The sequence below is a fragment of the Gobius niger genome (genome assembly GCF_951799975.1).
Source record: "Gobius niger genome assembly, chromosome: 5".
NCBI classification, from domain to species: domain Eukaryota; kingdom Metazoa; phylum Chordata; class Actinopteri; order Gobiiformes; family Gobiidae; genus Gobius; species Gobius niger.
Window position 1 is genome coordinate 39374692 of NC_136856.1, and position 22843 is coordinate 39397534.

Below are 22843 nucleotides of genomic sequence, written 5' to 3' on the forward strand. Positions count from 1 at the left end.
CAAAAAATAAATTAGGTGCTGAAATGCACAGAGTGATCCCAAATTACATATTGAAACATTCCTTGAATTCCATTACCTGGACTAGCTGGATGTCAATGACTTTGTTATTACTGAGATTCATCATCGTGTAACTGCCATATTTGGCCGAATGTCCTACACGAATGCAAGTTGTACGTTAGCTGACTTTTACTTCTGATAAATGTTAATGAAATGTATTTACCAGGTGAATCTGCCCGCATGTCCCCGCCCAGTGACACAGAGCCGCTTTCAAGAGCCTCCCTGATGAGGTCCTCCTGCTCCAACTTCCACTGCCAGTTGACCGTAGGGATGAGGAGCTTGGCCTGATGCCTGTAGAAGCACTGCTCTGACAGTCCCTGAATATTGAAGGCCCTCAAGAACTATAAAAGGAAAAAATAGGTTATCAACTGATAATAGATGGAAACAAAATCCAAACAAAATAATTTGTGCTGTACCTTTGAAATCTGGCTAAATGATGAGCCGGTGAACAGCACAGCAGCACAGAGCTGTAGGTTTCCAGCTGGGACGTTGTTCACCATGGGCTGACTGGACCACTGACTGGAGAACTCACAGCGAGGACACTGTTGAGTGACCCGAAGCAGTGTGCCGACTGTGATGGTGTCCACAGCACAGCGACCAGTGCAGACAGGACAGCGCCTGAACAGCTCCAGCAGTTGGTCCTCGTGAACAATATATTTTTTGTCCTTGTGTGGAGGGACTTCAGTGGGAATGCTATATAAAATAAAGGATATTTCATCCCTCAAAAAAACAGGAAGCTGTATATATTTTTTCTATTAAAAAGCTAGATTTCCTTTGTACCTTGAACAGTTCACAGTGCTGGCACTGTCATCGATGTGGAAGCTGGGGTCAGACGCTGACACCTCACACCTTCTCCTTTTTAAAGGTGTAGAGGCTGCTCTGGGACTGTCAGGAAGAGGGATTTCCATCAGGTCCTCAGTACCACAACCGACGCTTGTGTAAGCGGTCCGGGCTTGAGTAGCTGTACAAAACACAAACAAAATAAACAAACATGTTAAAAATGGCCGTAATTATCATTTACACAAAACAGAGTGTTTTTAGAAATAAAATGACTGTATAAACACCTTTGCTTCGCCTGCTCGGCTTCACATTGGCCTGGACACTTGCATGCCTTACAATGACTGGATCAGTCTGGCAGCCAAATTCTCTGGTCACTGGCTGAAAACGTAAAAATACATATTATTTTTAAAATGTACACTACAGAAGAAGGGTAATGTGTTACATTTCCTTAGTGCATTTAATTGTTGTCTAATGCAGATTAGTGAACGTAAGCCAACATATGGATCCCAGCACCAGAGCACCCAATAACCATACGGTCCACCTGGAGTGGTCAGCCCTCTCGCCCCTCACTGACCACGATCACATATCACACGAGCGCGCGCGGAGCCACGGGCACCTGCCTGGTCAGTTTAGCCACACATTAAATGATAGCTATCCGTTAGCTTTATAGGTTAGCTTGTAGATGCACTCACGTTTTGCGCAGCTGTTGTCAAATATGAAAGCTACTGTCATCGCGAAAATGTAGACTAGTTTGGTGCTCAGTCTCAAGCACAATTACGCGCGGTCTCAGCGTAACTTTATTGTGCAGACTGATGCATTAGCCACTCCCGCTAGCTACAAAAGGCTATAAAAGTTCACATGTCATAATATACAGCGGTGTAACTGTCAGCTCACCGTCTCATGCGGTTCATAGCTCTCTGTTTGAGCGCGGTTAGAGAGTTGCCAGGCAGCTGATGGATGCAGACTGCTGTTCCTCTGCCCAAGTCAAGTGAACGAGTGCGGGGCGCACCGCTTGGAGCACACGCAGCCACAAGCCTCACCCAGTGCATAGTTTATTTACACGCCAGATCCCGCATTGTTTGAGACACTACTACAATCTATTTCTACGTGCACTATCGAAATTCTACTTACATGACATTAGTAGCAGTTTTAGGTTGTTGTTATTCTCACTCACCTCAGATTGGCGCCTGAAATCGTCCTGCTGGCGGGGCAGCAGTGTCGGTGGGCTCAGTCGTGGAAGAGCAAGGGTGGGGACTGCCTCATTCTTCAAACGAAGAACCTTACTGTAGCCCAGCTCAAACTCCAAGGAGTTGGCGAAGGAATCGCAAGCAAAATGTTGGTTGCAAACTCCAGCACGAGGCGGGAGTTCGCAGTTTTCCCCCAGGCCAATTGCGCGCAGCCACTGGCGCCTAATTTCTAAGTCCTGAGGAAAGTAATGTAAACCTACAGAACTATGACAACCTACAACACTACACTTTCTCCCCATCCTAACAAACAAGACTACAACACTACACCTAATATTACACAATACAGAACACTAAATACAGCTAACCTAGCTAATTCTTATGCTAAATGCTACTAATCTCTCACTAAGACTAAACTACAACTAAATCTAATAACTATCTAAACTACGACAAGCTAATAAATCTAACTAAAAGCTATGCTAATAAATCTAACTAAAAGCTACGCTAATAAATCTAACTAAAAGCTATGTAATAAATCTAACTAAAAGCTATGTAATAAATCTAACTAAAAGCTACGCTAATAAATCGCAAACCTGAAAATCGATATAAAGACACTCGCTATTCCAAACTCCAACTCGCTACGGGGGCGTGTGCGGAGTGGGCTGCTTTTATACTCCACAGAAGAGAGGCCGCTGACGTCGGCGCCCTCCTGCTGACGTAAGCGCCCCGCTCAGAGCTTATCACGAAGGAGACCAACAGTAAAGCATGTAATGCACTCGATAAGGTGCAGATGGCGCCACACAGACGGTTTTGGACACAAAGACAGGATTTCAACAAATATGCACTAAATTGTTAAAATAGTGACAGATACATGTAGACAACACTATAAGATACCCATTTATACAACTTAGCTAGAAAAAAAAGTTGATTTTGGGGTTAGTTGTTCTTTAAGGAGAAAAATAAATCCAAATGATCCAAACATTTCCCTTTAGTGTTATTTTATTTCAACAGCTGTTTCATAAAACTACATTATGCAAATGATCCATGTGGCTTAAGTTTCTACTAAATGAAAACAAAAGCATTTAATCCGTTTCCTGAGTTTCCTCTTTAACACTGACATGTGACTGAGCTGTGGGGACGACAACATGGATTTATCACTTTTATAAAGTTTGGCTTGTGCAGAATCTTAATTTTTAATTATTATTATTTTTATTATTAAATGTGCTCCTGTCAATCAACAGTGGTTGCGCATGAATCACTCGAGGGTGGGGGTGAGGGGGGTGGGGGGATTTGGCGCAGTGGCTTGTGGGATGGCACATAGCTCCTAATCACCCGTTAGTTAGCATCAGAGGTCCCTATGCTAAAGTGGCCATGATAGTTAGCATCAAGGCTCCTTTTCCTAACTACTTCCTAACTGACAGACCAATTCGGAAGCAACTTGCCATGGCGGACGCTGACGCACATCCGGTTTGGCGTAAGAGCTCTTAACAATCTGCCCGTTTCGGAAGCAGCCAACGGCTTATACTTGTAATACACTTTACAGGCCTGTGTCCGATAGTTCTACATAGTCATTATTCATTCACTCCACACTCGGTGGTGGTAAGCTGTTATTGAAGCCACAGCCGCCCTGGGACTGTTCATTTACCACGTGTCTATATAATTTGTTGTTCATATCCCGAGCTCTTATTATGCCAGTGCCCTCTGCTGGACATGTGTGGAACTCTTTCTCTTTTTTTTTCTTCATTTAATGCCCCCTAGTGGCTAGAATGAGAATATTGGTTATTCTTTAAAAATTCATAACTCCGCACAGGAATTTGCTAGAGACTTACTTTTTTCCCCTACATACGCTGGAATTTATGCTCTACAAGGCCGCATTAAATCATCCGGCCCGCTTTGAACCGCTTTGACTGAATGCAGTTTTCTCCAGTTCTGCTTTACCCAAATCCATAAGGCCCATAAGCCTATAGGCCAGTGTAACGCCTCATTTGAAGGCTAAGACCTACAAAACTCATCTAAATTTTCCTCACGTTGTCTCCATCGCTTTTTTTGTTGGGTTTTCATCACACATTTTTGTCACGTTTTTGTCGCTCTTTTGTTGCATTTTCATCCTTGTTTTCGTCCAAAAAAATAAATACATTTGAAGCTTTTAGATTTAGTTAAAGCCAAACTAGAGAAAATGTGCACGGTTCAGGTGGGGGTTAAAGTGATAGTCTGGAAGTCTAAATGCTTTACAAATTTTATAAACTGTGCAAAATCAACCACCTGGTCTAGCATTTGGATTTAAAGTAAGTAATAATACATACATATAGTTTGTTGTAAAGTCCCTCCTTTCCAGATCTCAGCCACTAATCAGACTCTAGTATCCTACCGCATCGACCAATGAGATGAGCTTTTCTTGTGAACCAGCCAGTCAGGTCCAATCAGGAGGGAGGGGGAGGAGCTTGATCATTTACTTTTGATAATTCTGTTCCTGCTCTCCTCATTTGGCAAACGAAGAAGGGCCGTCCGGTCAAAGAGGGGAGGAATTTGATTGTTTACTGTCAAATGTCACTATATCTCCTCACTTTGCAAACTTTCAGACTATCACTTTAAGAGGTAAATTTAGTGGACTAAATCTGGAACTCTACAAGTCTCTGATAGCATTTGAACATAGTTAACATTAGTTTTTAGGAGCTGACTCAAATATTTGGAGATTTCAGTCACAGTTTTAGTCTCAGAGAGAGTTTAAAAAAAAAAAAGTATTTAGAGGGAAACAATGTTGTATTTTTAAAGGGAACACTTTTACTTGAGTACTTAACTGAGTAATTGTTTGAGCGTGAAAGTCTGATTCATGTTTCAGTTTTACATGAATTATGAGAAACTGAATATTTTAATATTTTCCAAAGAAAATCCCATAAAAATAAATTATTATGAAGAATTAAGTAACAAAACACAAACCTCATCTAACTTTTATTGTTATTATAGACATAAGGTCCTATTAAAAGAGAAAAAACACGCCCTGTTTTGAAATTCAAAACTCAATAAATCAGGCTAGGAATTAGATATTGAAAAATCCTTCTGTGAAAAAACCTTCCAAGACAATATTAAAGTCATGGATTTTTTCCTGTTACTATAGGTGGAAGTTTATATAGGAGACCAAACTGTCCCAAAACCTGAACATTTTGCCGTAATTTAGTTTTAGTCAGGAACAATATTACTTGATGAAACAGAAATACACATGAATTCTATTTAATCATATGGAAAATATGAGCCTCCTTGGGTTCCACGGCTCCTTTTTAAAATATTTTTTTGGTTTATTTTTAGTTCATGTTGATCCATGGACTCTGTTTGCATGCTGGTTTCCATGGTGACGTTTAATAATAGCATTTTTGTGTCCAATTTTAGGCATAAAATCAATGCTAATATATGTATCATTAGACAAAAATCCATGTATTTAAAACCGTAATGCAAACACAAACATTAAGATTCTTTGCTTTTTTGGGGCCGATGATAAGAAAAAGCTTAAAACACTGACTGTGGCTAAGTAACAAACCTATCTTTGTGACGTTCATCATCTTTGTCTCTCCTCTGAGACAGGAAGTCCCGCCCCCTCGCGCCGCTGTCAGACTCCCGTCAAAGCGGGCGATAAAAATTGATTCAGTTTCCATGACGACGCAGCATCAGCTCCAGAAGAGGAGCATCCGTCTCTCCCACACACGAGCTCCTTCAGAGACGCAAACACTCCCATGATCCTCCAGTCACGCTGATGCCCTCCCTGCACTGTGTCAGATGCCCTCCCTGCCTCCCTGCACTGTGTCAGATGCCCTCCCTGCCTCCCTGCACTGTGTCAGATGCCCTCCCTGCCTCCCTGCACTGTGTCAGATGCCCTCCCTCCTCCCTGCACTGTGTCAGATGCCCTCCCGCCTTTGGGTAAAGCCGACTGGGTTAAACGTGGTGAGTTGAAGGAACAGGCCACTGTTTTTTCCACACTGAGAGATGTTCTTACCTGAGCTTAGACGAGTTGATGTGTACCTGTCTGGCCTTTGTGTGTGCGCTCAGTCACGGAAATGTTGTTAGCATTTAGCCTCTCCCAGCAAAGGGTTAGCTCCAAACTGGGGTGAAGTTAGAAGCGACCGAGCTGTTTTGCGTGACCAGGTACACATGAACTCGTCTAAGCTCAGGTAAGAACATATCTCAGTTCGTAAAAACAGAGGCCTGTCCCTTTAAGGCGAGGGCAACGCTCATTTAATCGATGACAGCACCAGGTTTCACACACAGGGCTTTTCTATTAAAGATGGTTATTTTATTTTATAGTTTTGATTCCTCTTTCCTCTCGGAAGCGTCACGTGATGGTGACGTGTAAAAGCAGTAAAACAACCTTCCCGAAAAGAACATTTTGGCTTCATAACGACACAAAAGGGCAACGTCAGCTGGAGAACGTGAGTAAAGACAGGACTCGTTTGGGTAGAAAGACTGAAGGATATGTTTTATTAGAAATTGTGCATCAAGCATCATCCACCTGTGAACAATCGACTTCTCTGGAATGTTTACGACGCACCGAAGAAAAGAAGAACTCTTAGAAAAACACAAACTGAATCCGGCGGGGCTTTTCTTTTTTTTTCTTCTTCTTTTTTTTAATCATGCAAAGTGGGACAAATGAAGAGTAACTATATCGCGGGGGAAGCGGAGACACGGGGAGGAGGCTCAGGGCTGTGACCACCAACTCAAGAACACACAGGAAACACACCACTGGAGCTCAGCAAAGGACGACGAAGCCTTAAGGCGAGACGCTGCAGCCGATGTGCGCGGCCACATCCTACAGACGCCACACTTTCTTGGACTTTTGGTTCCTGCCTAGGGCTGTCCCGTCACATTTTTTTTAATTCACATTTGTATCATTTATTTGAGGTGAAACAACCAAGAAACTTCCTTTAACGACAGAAGGGCAGAAAACAAAAACACTTTCCACGTTTTTAACAATTTTTTCCCACATTTGAATGTTCAAAGACGTTTTCACTCATAAATAGCTTAAAGGGGGGGTATTATGCAAAATCGACTTTTTCAAGCTTTACATCATGTTATTATGTCATTCCCTCATTAAAAACATGCCTGAAGTGTTGCCTTGGCGGCCATTTTAGGGATAGGTTTGCCTGAGTCCTCCTAGGAACGCCCCCACCTCCTGGAGACGCCTCCGAGCTTTCGTCACCAGCCGAGTAACCGACCACTGCTTCTCAGCAGAACCCCCTCCCCACTGATGCCACAGACAGTGTGTGGAGGGGGCGTGTCTAAAGGCTCAGAGGTTCTTAAAGAGACAGAGGCCTATTTCAAGACATTCACTACAGCCATTTTGAGAGAGACATTTTATACAAGGCAGTTATTCTAATTTACTGCATTTACAGACCAACCGAAGGTTTCGTCATCATTGTAGAGTGATATAGACTGGTGCTATGTGATTGAAAAAAGCATAATACCCCATGGTATGGTTAATCAAAAACTTAAAGCAGAACTAAGTAACTTGTTTACCTTAATAAATCCTTTCCGTAGGCCCTCTGGGGGTAATACAAGTGTTAATGGACTGCAACTTGACTGCCACCGGATCGACGTTGCAATACACACTAACAGAATCATGAAGAAGAAGCTAACAGGCTAACGGGTAAAGCTAACTGCGGGCTAGCACCACTTAAACAGTATTTACAGCCAAGTTTGAGTGAAAAAAAATAATATCTCCATTGTGTAATTGGATGTGCAAAATCCCTCTGTCCCTTTGTCTTTTCTGTCAGTGAAGTATTTACTCTCACAGACAGTAAGTTAAAAAATCACAACATGCTACGACACCTGCAGTTGCACTTGTGGCCTCTAGGGGTAAGAGTTACTTAGTACTGCTTTAACACGATCCCAAAAAATCCCACAGCGCACATGTAAACTGCTGAACATTGCTTTGACTGTGTTCCCCTTTCCCTGCAGTGTCTCGCCTTAAACAGGAACAAACGAGGCGGAAAGCGCTTGTAAAGTCTTTACAAAGCATTTATGAAGTGATTGGTCCTAAATCGACACAGTGCAGCTGGGTTTGGTCCTGAACGGCCTGAGTTTCCCTTTAGTCCAGACGTTTGGAGCGAGGAGAGAGCGGAGGAGCGACGCGGTGGCACAGTGGGTTGAGCTCTCATCTCTTAGCCAGGAGGTCCAGGGTTCCATTCTCCCAGCGAGAATACATGCTTTTCCTTTTACAGAGTCGTGTGTTTGGATCAGGGCTGATTTCTACGAATACCCGATGTGCGTGACTGACAAGCGTATTAACCAATCAGAGAGAAGACGGGCACAACGCAAAGGGCATGCAGTGTAGCAAGGAAACAAGCATACGAGCGATCGCGATGTCGTAGTGGCCGTAGTAGGCATTTTACATTTTCATATTTGATAAACATTTGATTAAAATCCTATGATCAGCAAAAACAATGTCCATAAGCAGGGCATTGCTTCTCTTGCGCTGAAACAGATCTATCATTTTATAAAAGCGAGTTAGAGGCCTGTATGCATCAGCTGTTGCCGACCATTCACCAAAACATCCGGTGAAAATTTCGGAAGTAAACAAAAACAGCGATCGCTCATATTGAACGACGATCGGAGACTAATGTAAATAATCGATGTCACTTCTGTCACAAAAAAACAAGAGAAACAGGTTTGAAACGTTGATGCGTAATGACCGCTTCAATCAATGTACGTTTGGAACGAGACAAAAAAACTCTTGATAAACGGAAGCAAGAAAATCCTCTTCGAGACCGTTTTTTACACACGGTTCATTTGGTTCCTAACCTGACAGAGCCATATTGATATTACTGAGCCAATAACACCTGCACTAGTATCCGCTACTGTAATGCCCTGCTGTCTGGTCTTCCCAAAAAGAGGATCTCAGGTCTTCAACTTTTACAAACTTCAGCGGCTCGTGTCCTGACGAAGACCAGGAGGCGGGACCACATTACACCGGTTTTAGAATCGCTGCATTGGCTCCCCGTGTGTTTCAGGATCGATTTTAAAGTTCTTTTAATGATTTTTACACGTCTTAATGGTCTTGGTCCTTCTTATCTCTCAGAACTGCTTTTACCTTATGAACCTTCACGGCCTCGTCGCTCCTCCGGCAGGGGTCTCCTAGTTATTCCTAAAGTCAACAAAAGACTCAATATCACGACCCTCGCCTCTGGAACCACCTGAGGAGGAGCTCAGGGCTGCAGAGAACCAGAATGTTTTTAAGAGCAGCTCAAGACCCACCTTTTTAGCTTCGCTTTTAACTGACTAATCTATTTATTTAATCCTAATACATAAAATATATATATGGGAGGTTGTGCCAGGCGCGTTGTTTTAAATGTTGCACTTTATAAATGAAGTTTGATTGATTGATCTGGGGCGCGGCAGGAATCGTTCGGGAAAAGGCCGCACGTTTGGAGCAGCATTTGTGGCTGATTTGATCAAGAACACTGCAAATCCACTCATATTTCATTTTGAGAAGCATTATGGCTTTGTGTCACGCGTGTATCTATTTGGTTTGGTACCGCACGGTGAAGCGGTTCAAGCTCTCGTCGCTAATGCCGTGAGAATTCAGCTCGTAGGCGAGGTCATGTGATTAGATCAATATGAAACCTTTTGAGATGTGACTGTTTGCAAAGTTCCAGACGCTCCTGCTTTGGAACAGAAACAGAAAGCAGCATTTGTGTGCAGAGGCAAGTCCTTTCCTGGGTCTGCAACGTCGGAAACAGCCTTCAAATGAAACTGGACTCAGAATCCTATTGTGGTAACTACGGTAACGACCTATCCTCAAGAAACAAAAAACTGTCACAAAGTCCAGCGTCTTCTCTCTCAGCACACATGAACTAAGGTCACATGACGGTCACATAAAGTGGATATTCAAAAGTGGATCTTCAGATTGTGGCCAATAACGATCAGGGAAAACATTTGGTCTAATAACACGACTGTTGCGCTAATTTTTCAAAGCAGTGAGGATTTTGTCAACTAAAATATGCCTTGATTTGAGCTGCTCGTTTCAAGTTTTGAAGCTTGAACTAAGAGACACATTTACTTGAAATAGCTTCGTTTTTGATGTTTTTTTTTTTAATTATTATTAATTTAAGCCAGTGTTTCGTCACAATTGAAGCCAAAGCCATACTTCTGTGACTAAAACTGAATAAAAAGTGCGTCATGAGACTGAAACTGTGACTAAACTCTCCAGGTATTGTTTGTTCGACTCCTTAAAAACGAGACTAAAATCAGGTGAACTTCGGTATGGCCGGAATGGAACCTGTGACCTCCCGGCTGTGGCAAACGTCTCGGAGACTGGCGCGCTGGCAGTGCATCAGCGAAATCACAAAGTCACACAGAAGACAAACCTGTGTGGAAGAAAGGGGAATGTGGCGCACGTTCTTTTAGCAGCATTGCGGCTGAGGAAAACGAAAGAGACAAACGGACACAGCCCCAGACCTTCAGGACACAGAAGAATCATAATAATCATAATAAATAGAATATTAATCGATAACACAAGTAGAAGGAGTTATAATACAGAGTGTTTTTGCATCGGCTTGGACATATAAAGTCTCTTTCATTTTTGGGGACGAAAATCAACAAATGTGAAGGTTCCTCTTCCACCCGGAAACAGAAGAATTGTACAGTAGAATACGGTAACACAGCGAGAATCGGATAAATCAACTCGATCTTTTCTGTACAAAGTTCACAAAGTCCCAGAAAACAGGAGACGTCCCACGTGGTCTTCGTCTCAGCCCGACCGCACACACCGGCATGAGCACGCACAGGCGCAGGAGCTGTTCATGCTACAGAGGTCCGGCCTGAGGGGAGCAGACACACAGGGGTGGACTATGGGCCTGAGGCGGGCGCTCCCTGGATGCGTTGAAACGTTACAAAAGGTCGGGAGTAAGAGCAAGAGGAGCAGCTTCACCCTCGTGCTCTCGGAAACGGCTACTTTTCTTTGATGTAACTTTGTGCAACGTTTTGACAAAGGTGAGATGTGTATTTTAGGAAATCAGAAGTGAAATGGACTAAAAACATATAAAGCTGACGCACTCTCTGAAAGCCATGTGTGTCCTGTGAAAGTGACAAACAGAAAGGGACATTCTGGTAATGACTTTTGTTCCTCTAAGGCCATAAAATAAAAAACATTTCCAGAACGTCGTGTCAATCCAGCTGTGGGATAAAAACATAAATATCATGAATTTAGGAATGTTTTTGATACAATCAAAATAGTTGGTTTTATTTGCTCATGAGTCACAATGACATACGAATGTACTTTGTCAAACCTTTTTGAAACAAGTCCCAGTGAATGTTTAAAACGCTGAGTGTGGCTTTGGACACAAATGGCTTAAAGTGAGTCTTTTGACTTTGTATTCCCACAGGCTGCATTTGAAAGGTTAAATAAACAAAAATAAACATGTTTTGAGTTGACAGTGACTATGTTTACATGCCGTCAATATTCAGGTCAAAGTCAATGTTCTGGTTTGTGAAACATTTGGGATAACCTGTTACATGGCCATTGGGATCAGTTCCTCATTTGTGAAATACATGTTTGGTCACTTTGTGCATGCGCAGCAGGCCTCAAACTTCTGACCACTCTTCTTCTGCTCTAAAGGCAACATGTTTGCACTGCAAAGGTAAGTAATGATGTTTTAGCGGCACAGACCCTCCTCAGTGAGAGGATTTGTATGCTGCTGGGGATGTTAGCATTGTCGCGTTAGCATTAGCCACATCAGCACTAGCGTTAGCGAATCCTGACTGGTCATGGAATGGCCTCACACCATAACCCAATATGATCAACTGAAATGCTTTTAGACGATTCCCTCATGCAAATATTTCTACAGTTCTGGCTGATTTACCATCGATCCAAACACGACATATGGAGAACGTTACAATGTCAACAGAAATGTCTCTCCCCACACTAATACAGTCATGGCTTTCCTCCTGGCTCCAGAAGTGTGGTGCTGTGCAGCTGTACTTCTGGATGAAACAGATCTACAGAACACAAATGAATGAGTGTGTATATACTGTATGTCCAAATATTTGGGTTAACCCAGAGGACACATTATATTGAATGATCCGGTTCTGAGCGGGTTATTGAAGGCATATAAACGTAGTCTATGACAAGGCCAGAACAACGCCTTGAAACAACTCAAACCTACTTCTTGAACGTTTATTGTTTAAAACAGAACCCTATGACAAAAGGACGGCCCGAGGGTTAAGGCCAAATCAACCGTCTGTTTCCGAAAGTCAAAGTGTTTTGGCCGAAGCCGCTCCGCTCTCTGAAGGGTTAAAGGGACTGTACCTGATTTTCAAACTCAGAGCAGAGCGGAGGCTGCTTTAGTGGATTTGACAGACGTTTGTAGGAAAGAGAGAGAGAGAGACGGCGACCTGCGTGAGGGGCGTGTCTAAGGGGGCATGGCCTGGGCTGCCCCTGGAATGTGATTGGCCGCCCCGCACAGAGGGGGGCGGAGGCAGTGCGCTGTTTAGCTCAACATTTCTGTCGAATATAAAAGCAAGAGACATCCCCACTGGAGAAGTCTGTTAGTGCCGCCCCAAAGCCACAGTGAGAGAAGAAAACGATGAGTTTAACTGAGTTTAAACTGAACCTGCTCACTGGGCAGTTGGCGGTTCAAATCCCGTATAAGGCGAGACGCTGCAGGTGAGAACAGGGTCTAGTCTTCATCTTAGTTTTAAGGGGACAGCAAAGAAAACGTACGTATCTGACTCTCCATTCACAAATACTGACTGTTTGGTATCCACGTGTAACACGAAAGGCAGTGACCGGGATGACGCTGTAATCCAAATATGGTCATTTCTTTTGTGGGAGAAAGTGACTAGACTTTAGCGCCGGTGATTTATTTAAAATGAATAAATGTTGTCCATTTTTATGCATAAAACGCCTTATTTTTAACATGAAAACATAAAAAGCAGAAAACCTGCTATATTTCTGTCAGTCATCTACACCTCTCTATGTAAATGTTTCCCTGTTCAGCTGCAGCGTCTCGCCCGCTCACTCGGAGCTCGACAGTTCAGTTAAAGAGTAAAAGCACTTTCCGAAGCCGCGTGTTTGTGCAGCCGGGCCGGTGTTGTGAAGATTCCACACGATAATGATGTTAACGATATGAAACCATTGATAGAAATATGTTACACAGATTTACAAAAGTCGAACGGTTAAAAGTGCGGAGTAGAAAACGCTCAGGACTCACAGAACCACAGTTACTGCTGGAGTTACTCTGTCCACACTCCAGACTTCCACGTTTTTCCCCATGTTTGTTTGTTTGTTTGTTTGTTTCCCGCGTGGTTAAGTGGACGGCACCATGTCTTTGATCACGGGTTCGCGGTTCAGGTACGTGGCCCAGTAAACCAGGTTAAAGCTCCCGAACAGGACGGGGAAAAGGATCCGCGACATGCGGTCGATTTTACTGACGCTGTTGAAGCTCTTCTTCGGCTCCGGCGCCTTGGTGCCGTCCGGCCTCAGCTTCCCGGGCTCCGTCGGGGTGCCGCCCCCTTTGGCGATGGTGGGGAGCGTGCCCGACGGGTCTTTGCCGATGTTCGGGGCGTAGTTGGCCACGGCCACCGCGTAGGCGTTGTTCTTCTTCATCACAGACGCACGCTCCTTTTTCTGAGGGAGACACAGAGACAAGTTCATATCAGCAGGGGGCGCTAACATGATCTAGAACGTGTTATAACACATTATAGATCTATAATCCAAGTGTCTCAGGCGTTTGATGAGGATATCAAACCTTGCTTTGGCCTGCTGAACAGTCAAAAGTCTGTACGCTCTGCAGTGCACTCATGGATGAATCAAACCTCTGAAGGAACTTCTCAGGTTCAGGTTTACTTTATTAGTACTCGTAGGCAGGACAAACAACAGTAATACTTCAAAAACACACGCACACAGACAAACCTTAGCATATTGGCTCACCAGGATACATGATACAAACATCAGTGTCACTGCATGAACAATAATTAATACATAAATTAATTGGTCTATACAGGGTTTATATAAAAACAGCTGCTGAGGGAACAAAGCTGTTCTATTGCGTGATTTTCCGCAGCTGGGCACCTGAAACCTTGGGCCCGATGGGAGCAGACTAAAGTCCTTGGACAGAGGATGGGAGTCACAGTTCACAATGTTGGTGGCTACAAGCTGCACCTGCCTGGTACACAGTGTTTCAAGGTTTAGTTGGGAATCCCCAATCAAACGGCTGGCCCATTTAATAACTCAGCTCATTTTGTTCCTGTCCTTCAGTGACAGGCTTCAAACCGAGCCACCAACCAGACTGACACCACTGATGCAAAGCACAATCTATGAAAGACAGTGAGCATTGTCTTGTCTTTATATCAAAATGAGACAGCTTTCTAAGGCAAGAAAGATGCTGGTGTCCTCTTTTACTACCTGTTTCAGAGGTTTCTTCATACCTGAAGCTGACACAATCAGATGCAGGAGTTTGTATCAGGACAGCACTTTATTTATTTGAACTAAACACAAAGTCTGTCGGCGCCGCAGCCCACTTGGAGGAACTGCAGCCTGCAGCCGCCAGCTTTACAACTTCATTGTGTTTTATGGCCCTTGAACGCCTCATGAGCCTCCAGTTTTAGCACCTGGTAAAGAAGAGGCACAAATCACCGGACAGCTTCCTGGATATACTGGACTATACCAAAAGGAACTTCATGAGGAGTTCAACTGCAACAGAACAAAGTCGGTGGGATGTTTTTACAGGTTACAATCGTTAATAAACTTCTGTCCTGAAGCTAAATCCCTGTCGGTTTCAGTGCCAGAACTCTTACTGCTTCTATCTCTCGTCTTTTCCATTTCCAAACGTAATGAATGGAGTCTGTAAAATACCGGTGTCATTGTTCACAAAGAGCTCTGATGGATTCACCAGTGGAGAGCCGCAGCTAACAGCTTTTCTCTCCTTTTTACACTGTGTTTAGCTAACGTTAGTCTATCGCAGGGGTCGGCAAGTTTGCTCAGTGGAGGGCCGGTTTTCTTCATCGTCAAAAGACCAAGGGCCCGACCCTCCAATTGAAGAAATTGACGTAAAGCATCAGTTTCTACATATGCCAGTGCTGTACATCATATACACTGGAAAAATGTCCATCTTAAATTAGATAAATTATTTAAAATCGCTTGAATAAAGTTTTTTTTAATGTTAAATTTGAGTAAATTTAAGATCAGATAAAAACGCTAATGACAATCGAACAAATAGAAATCCCACTGGAAATCAGACAAATTAACTTTTACTGTACAAAACATTTCTTTTTCACTTGAAATGATACAAAATAATCTGAATTAAGATTAAAAACGTGCTTGTTCCATTGGCAAGAATAGGTTTTATCTGCTCTAAGGCCAGACCAAATCTACTCAAACTTTAGATTTAATCTCTTAATTCAAGATTCATCATAAATGACAGATTTATGTCATTTCTTCCTTTAGATGATTATTTTTTTAGGATTATGGCCTAAAAGGGTGCTCTGCTAGACATTTTAAGGAATTGACAGTATTTTTAACATTGCTAGAGTACTTTAACAGGCATTCAATCTCTGATTTGGGTCAAAATATTTCTCAAAGTCATCTCGAGGGCCAGAGTTTGATGATGGAGGGCCGGTTTTCTCCCCCGGACCTGACGTTGCCTACCCCTGGTCTATCGGATTACCACATCTTACTTTTAACTCTAACTGTGCGAAGCCGGCCTCACCTTGTCGATGACCACGCTCTTGCCGTCCCAGGCCCAGCCCCGTTTGGTGAAGTAGTTGACGGTGGCGAACTCGATGAGCGCGGAGAAGACGAAGGCGTAGCACACGGCGATGAACCAGTCCATGGCCGTGGCGTAGGCCACTTTGGGCAGAGAGTTACGGGCACTGATGGACAGGGTGGTCATGGTCAGCACTGTGGTCACTCCTGTAAGGGGGAGAGAAGAGGGTTTGAGGACTAACTGCTTTGTCCTACAGATCTGTAACATCCATGGTTTATGTCAGGTCCACCCAAAACTCTTGAATAGATACAGACTGTTGCCCATATGTTCGAAGCAGCCAGAGGGAAAACATAGAGGAGGAAAAACCTAAAATGCTAACATTAGCAACAAGTGCTGTAGTTCCCTTTTACTGAACAATTTGATGTGAAAAAACCTCCATATGAACCCAATTTTGGCTTGACTTAATTGGTGATTAATATGTTAATAATCCGCCAGAAAACAGATAAAAAGAGAAAAGAAAACTACTTGCAAGTGCTAACGGCTAAATGCTTTGATTCTATGCTACGACAGGCTAAACCAGGCTACGGCTCTTTGTTGACAAGAAGTGTGTAATAATCTATACATTTAACAAGCACAACTTTAGAGGCCGCTTCAGATAAGATAAGATAAACATGTGCAGCTTCATTAGTGCTTATTTCTAGTTTTCATACAGGATGTTCCACATTCTCAGCGCTGATCCACTTGAAACGTTACTCCTGTCATTCTCCTTAGACCAGTAGTTTGTGGTTTTGCTCCGAACCCATTCGGCAGCCCGACATTTACTTTAGTTTATTAGTTTATGTGTCTTAAAAGCTACCGGTGAGGACAATGAAGTAGCCGGAATGAAATTGTAAAAGTATACACATATATCTAGTTTTCTTAAGAAACAATCTGTAAGAAGGGATAGGACGTATAAGTTTTACTTCTACCTACTCCTTGTCTGCAAAAATGTTCAATAACATCAATCACTCACCAAAAAGGATGTTTTGTACTAGGGCTGCACCATATGTCGCAAAAAATATCGTGCGGTAATATTAGATGATGCAATATCCATATCGTGAGAAGCCACAATATATCACAACATCACTAAAGTCAGCATCTGACTGAGATCCACACAAACTCAGCCAAAAACAAACAATGTAATGAACTTATAAATGTGTAAAAGTTCAGTTAATTTCATGTAATATCTCATTTTAATGTGCTGGTCTCTATACTAAACCCAGAACCACCAATGAACAAAGCAGGAACTATCGAAACTAGTGATGGGCGAGTGAAGCCTTATAACACTTTGAGGCTTTCCTGCAAAAAAGTGTCGTAGCTTCTAAGTCTCTGAGCCGTTTCATTCTGTTTGAACACTGACCTCTTGTGGACAAACCTTATCATCACGACTTCTCATAAACACGACTGAAGCACCGACACAATCATGTGGAAGAGAAGTTTCAAACAGACGTGTGGCAGTTTTATTATTTGCAGCCTGATATTGATGTTTGAATCAAATCAATCATAGGCTGATAAAGAGGAGTCACTTTCTTTGTAACGTGGGTCTGTGGGCGGAGCTCCAGTGGGCGGGGTCTCAGTCACCTGCGGCTCTGCTGCTCAAAGGCAGGACATCAAAGCGTCAGAGCTCATTTAGACACTATTTGCTGTAGACGATGCTCCTCACGTTTCCCTCGCCTGATCAGCTCCACGCCTGCTTTATCTGTTCAAAAGCAGGACTTTGTAAAGAATAAGAAACTACAAAATGTATTCTGGTCCACAGTCAATTTCGCCACATGAACGCAGTTAAATAGGAAATGGGGGAAATACAGCACATTTATTTATGACTAGTGACTGACATCACTATATGGACGTTGTTTATGCCTCGCCGCTAAAGGCAGCTCAGTGAGACGCTCTGAGCAGATGACCCGCTTTAAGACACGATACACAGCGCACAGAATGAAGCAGTTTTCCAGACAGTCACGTGACCAGGTGTTACTGAAAGAGGCTCCGACACAGTGTTTCGAAGCATCTGCTTCAGGAGTTTTTTGGCATCACTAATAGAATTGTACAATAAAACTTTCTGTAGTTTGTTATTCATTGTTTCTTATGAAACAGAGACGGCTTTTTACCCGACCCCGGGGTAAGATAGTTGTGTTTATTTAAGTAGAAATCTGCCTAAGATATTGATCTTCTTTTAAAACAAAATGACCAACATCAGAACAAAAATTTGACTGAAATGTATTTATTTTATATCAGGCCAAACATTGTCTTTGAATAGGAAAAAAACATTTTTTCATGAAAAAAAAGTAGGGTTATTTTATGGCATTTTTTTTTGTCTGACAAGCTCAAATAATGTAAAGATCAAATCTATAATCTTACATAAAAATAAAAATGTTTTATTTTCAAAACATAGTGGGTGGTTCAACTTACCCCACATTTAACTTTTGTTTAATTTGTAATATGGTTTAAACTTCCAGACCATCACTTTAACAGCCAAAAGATTCATCCATTAATTAAAAATGTATCTATAACCAAAATAATGTTGAGTCGCAGCCCTGAGCGTTTAAAGTGTATATGACACAGCAGACACATATTTTGCTAAAACATAGTAAACACAATTATATTTTAGATTTTGCTAAAGATTGTACCCAGTTTTCTTTAGTTTGGCCATTTTCGTGATGTTTATAGTTTCACTTCCTTATTGGACACTGACAGGAAGTGACATAGAAGAAGGTAAACAATTTTAAACTGTTGCCGTGCAACAATGTTAAGCCAATGGGAAATGACTCTGGAACTTAACCTTCTTCTATGTCACTTCCTGTCACTGGCTTAAAACTTCAAATAAAAATAACTTTTCTGCCCAACATTTCTTCATTAAAATTGCTGCTTCACTGAAATACAATGATAATTATAACTAAATCAGTCATATTTTCAAAAGCTGTGCCACAGACAGGTCAGTTTTGAGACTCACCGAACACGGTCCGGGCCGGGACGGACTCGCGGTTGAGCCAGAAGGAGACCTGCGACAGGATGACGGTCATGATGCAGGGCAGGTAGGTCTGGATGACGAAGTACCCGATCTTCCTCTTCAGGTGGAAGTGGGCCGTCATCACCGTGTACTCGCCTGTAAGGGGCGCACACAGGAGGGCATGATCAGAGACACCACTCAAATATCAAACCTGATTCCAAACATGTCGTCAGAGAAACACAATCAGGGACAGAAGCATGTGAGGGTATCTCCATCTCTCCTCATCGACGTTGCAGTGAATCAGCTGTGCTTCTGTTGCCGTGGTTACGCTCTCTCCCCGCTCTCCTGTCGACAGCGACCGGAAGCACATCGCATCAAGGCTGCAGCGACTGTGTTGATGTTTAATATGGCGACCGACAACGCCAAAACATTTGCGAGCCCTATATGAAAGTGGAGGAAACGTCTATTTTTAGCTTGCTTCCTCCTTAACACCTTAGTTTGAACTCACAGCCCACAGTCTCTCTTTACAAGGTTTCTTCTCTGATGTTTTGATTTATCCAGGAAGTGACTCCATCATGTGACTAAACTTCAGGGCCGTTTTCTCTTCTTCTTTCTCATCTCCACTTCAGTCGCTCCTGCAGACTCCACACTTTAGGCTCAATTGCGTGCCTGTTTTTCCACTTTCCCCCCCAAAATTTCACACTGTTTTCTTGCAATTTCTCCCCAAATTTTCCCTTGACATCGGAGATAAACTTGATGCCCTTGTTGAGCCGTTTCTTCTCTTGCTCAACCTGCAGCGCCTCGCCTTAAAAAGTAGATTCTGCGTGACATAGAAACTCGTTTACAAATTCTGCGATGGCCCCCATTGCAGCGTTCGCCTGGGGCCCGTAAACTGCTAAACTTACCCCCCCCTCTCCCCCTTCCTCCCCCTTTTACCAGGCCCCTCGCTGCCCGTGACCCACTTCAGCTCCTCGCGGCTGAATGAGCACGAACACGAGCGGCTACATTAGAAATCACTCACTCAGATGAGGAACAGACGGAGTGCGGTCAGCGCTACAAGAGGAGAGAGGAGAGAGGGAGGAGGAGAGGGAGGAGAGAGGAGAGAGGGAGGATAGGAGGCGGGAGGGGAGAGAGGGAGGAGGAGACGGGGAGATGGAGGAGAGAGGAGACGGAGAGAGGGATGAGAGAGGAGACGGAGAGGGGAGAGAGGGAGGAGAGAGAAGGGAGGGGGAGAGGAGGAGAGGGGAGGAGGGAGGAGAGGAGGAGAGAGGGTAGAGAGGAGGCGGGAGGGGAGAGAGGGAGGAGGAGACGGGGAGATGGAGGAGAGAGGAGACGGAGAGAGGGAGGAGAGAGGAGGAGAGAGGAGGAGAGAGGGAGGAGAGAGGAGGAGAGAGGAGACGGAGAGGGGAGAGAGGGTGGAGAGGAGGCGGAAGGGTTGAGAGGGGGAGAGGAGGAGAGAGAAGAGGGAGGAGAGGAGGAGAGAGAAGAGGGAGGAGAGGAGGAGAGAGAAGAGAGGGGGAGAGGAGGAGAGAGAAGAGAGGAGGAGAGGAGACGGAGAGGGGAGAGAGGGAGGAGAAGACGGAGAGAGGGTGGAGAGAGGAGACGGAGAGGGGAGAGAGGGAGGAGAGGAGGCGGAGAGGGGAGAGAGGAGGAGAGGAGGCGGAGAGGGGAGAGAGGAGGAGAGGAGGCGGAGAGGGGAGAGAGGGAGGAGAGAGGAGGAGAGGAGGCGGAGAGGGTAGAGAGGGAGGAGTGGAGCCGGGATGGGAGAGAGGGGGAGAGAGGGTGGAGGGAGAGAGGGGAGATGGAGAGGGGAGAGAGGGAGGGAGGAGAGAAGGCGGAGAGGGGAGAGAGGAAGGAGAGGAGGAGAGAGGAAATGGAGATGGGAGAGAGGGGTAGAGGAGGAGAGATTAGATGGAGAGGGGAGAGCGGGAGGAGTTGTGGAGGAGACGGGGGAGGAGAAGGACAGTGAGAGGAGAGGAGGGGGAGGAGAGAGGGGAGGAAGAGGAGGGAAGGGGAGGACAGAGGGGAGGAAGAGGAAAGAAAGGGGATGGGGAGGAGAGAGGGGGAAGAGGAGGAGGAGAAGAAAGAAGAGCAGAGAGGGGAGGAAGAGGAGAGAAAGGAAGGGGGAGAAGCAAAGGAGGAGAGAGGGGGACAGAGGGAGGAGGAGAGAGGGGGAGGAGAAGAAAGGGAATCCCCAGATGGAGCAGCCACAGGAGGGAGAGGGGAGAGAGGGATGGAGTGATGGAGGAAGAGGGAGCTGCTCAAAAGCCGTGGCATGATTTGATGTTAAACATGAATAATGTAAGTATCACAGAGACGCAGCGTGTTCTCGCTCGTGCAAATGTCACGGCCGAGCGGATCCAGCGCCTCGCAGCCAGAAGCTCTCAGGTCCCACTCCCCGAGTCACCGACCACCTGAGCTCAGAGGGGTTTGGGATCTGGTTTAGAAAAGGCTCAATAAATCTGTCAGGAATTAGATGTTGTAAAAATCCTCGTGAAAAAAGCTTCCAAATGTAGCTGAGTCAGAGCCGGTAAAGTCTTATGGAGCGACTAAAGTGGAGATCTGTGAATATGTCTCCCGTCTTTAGCCGCTGCTGTCTCCCACAAAGGAAATGACCATATTTGGATTACAGCGTCATCTCAGCAGAGGTGGGCAATATAGGAGATACCAAATCTGTCCAAAGATGTTAAAGCAGTACTAAGTAACTTATTTACCTTAATAAATCCTTTCCGTAGTCCCTGTGGGGGTAATACAAGTGTTTATGGGATGATTGGAGGGTCTTTCATCTCCCCCTGGTGTCTCTGGCCAGAAAACCATGTTTGCAACTTGACTGCCCCCGGTGCGGAGAAAGCAATACACACTAATGTAATCACGAAGAAGAAGCTAACATGCTAACGGGCAAAGCTAACTGCGGGCTAACGTCACTTTAAACAGTATTTACAGCCAAGTTTGAGTGAAAAAAAAAATTTCCATCGTATAATTGGATGCACAGTAACACTCTCCCCCTTCGCCTTTCCTGTCAGCGTAGTATTTACTCTCCAAGACAATTAATAAATAAAAAAATCGTAACTTGCTACTACACCTGCAGTTGCGCTTATGGCCTCTAGGGGGAATAGTTACTTAGTACTGCTTTAACACTTAAATGAAGATATAACAACTACAACAATTTCAAATACATCATATTTCTAGGCCCGAGCCGGACGAAGTCCCCGGAAAGGGACTATTGTTTTTGTGTTGCTTCAAATTTACAACAATCACATTTTTGACCTGCTAAATGTTGCTGAAAACTCGTTCTGTCGGAAACATTTAGGCAGTGAAAAAATTTATAAAAATTGGCAAATTGGCCACGCCCAAAACTAAATGGCTCGACAGCGCCCCCTCAAAGTTGACCCCAATGCAAATCGGAACATGCGGCCAAAACTGTTGGCGACAGTGAAAGGGGACACCACGACAAACTGAACTGGAGCGCCATGCGCTGACACACAGGAAGTCGGCCATTTTGGCTTGAAATACAGAATACACTGGATCTAGACATACTGAAATTCAAGATTCAACCACGGTTTGTAAAACTGCTCAACCATCGCCACGGCGAAGAATGAATCATATTTTGAATCATCATATTTTATAAGATGTGGGCGTGGCCAATATGATAATGTCTCAAATATGGCAGATTATCATTTAGAATTCATTCAACATGCATTGAAATATTGAGCTCACACTTGAGTCACCAATGCTAATGGGACTAAACACACTCATTTGAAAATGTTAGTTTGGACGATTTTTACAAAACGTTGCAGGTATGTGCTACAAAATAAAACAAACCAAAAAATATAGTACAGTCATGTCATATTTTGGAAGATGTGGGCGTGGCCAATGCAAATGTCTCTCCAAAAGCGTATTTTCTTGTATAATTCAAACATGCAATGATCTATTGAGCTCATATTTGAGTGACTAATGCACTGCCCCAAACTGAACAGAACAAACTCAATAACAAGTCCATGTCACACAGAACAGCGCCACCTACCTATACTTTGAAAATTGTTGTTAAGAAATGTTGCAGGTATAAAAAGTAAAGTACAGTCATATCATATTTGAATAGATGTGGGCTAAATGTTATTATCTTTGACAATTATCTTTGACAATTGGCA

The 22843-nt window shown here is 43.9% G+C and overlaps 2 protein-coding genes across 3 annotated transcripts in view; one reads left to right on the forward strand and one right to left on the reverse strand.

Annotated features, from left to right (window-relative positions):
• The window catches only part of LOC306962771 (uncharacterized protein), a 1040752-nt gene that overhangs the window by 195158 nt on the left and 822751 nt on the right, over positions 1-22843 (forward strand). The window lies entirely within an intron of this gene.
• Positions 12957-22843, reverse strand: part of gabra2b (gamma-aminobutyric acid type A receptor subunit alpha2b) — a 63893-nt gene continuing 54006 nt past the window's right edge. For both annotated transcript variants that reach the window (XM_079556024.1, XM_079556025.1), the window contains 3 exons: positions 18699-18851; positions 15713-15915; positions 12957-13632 (listed from right to left, as the gene is read on the reverse strand). In XM_079556024.1, the coding sequence (XP_079412150.1) occupies positions 13312-13632; positions 15713-15915; positions 18699-18851 (677 nt within the window). In that variant the 3' untranslated portion in view covers positions 12957-13311. The remainder of the gene's footprint in view (positions 13633-15712; positions 15916-18698; positions 18852-22843) is intronic.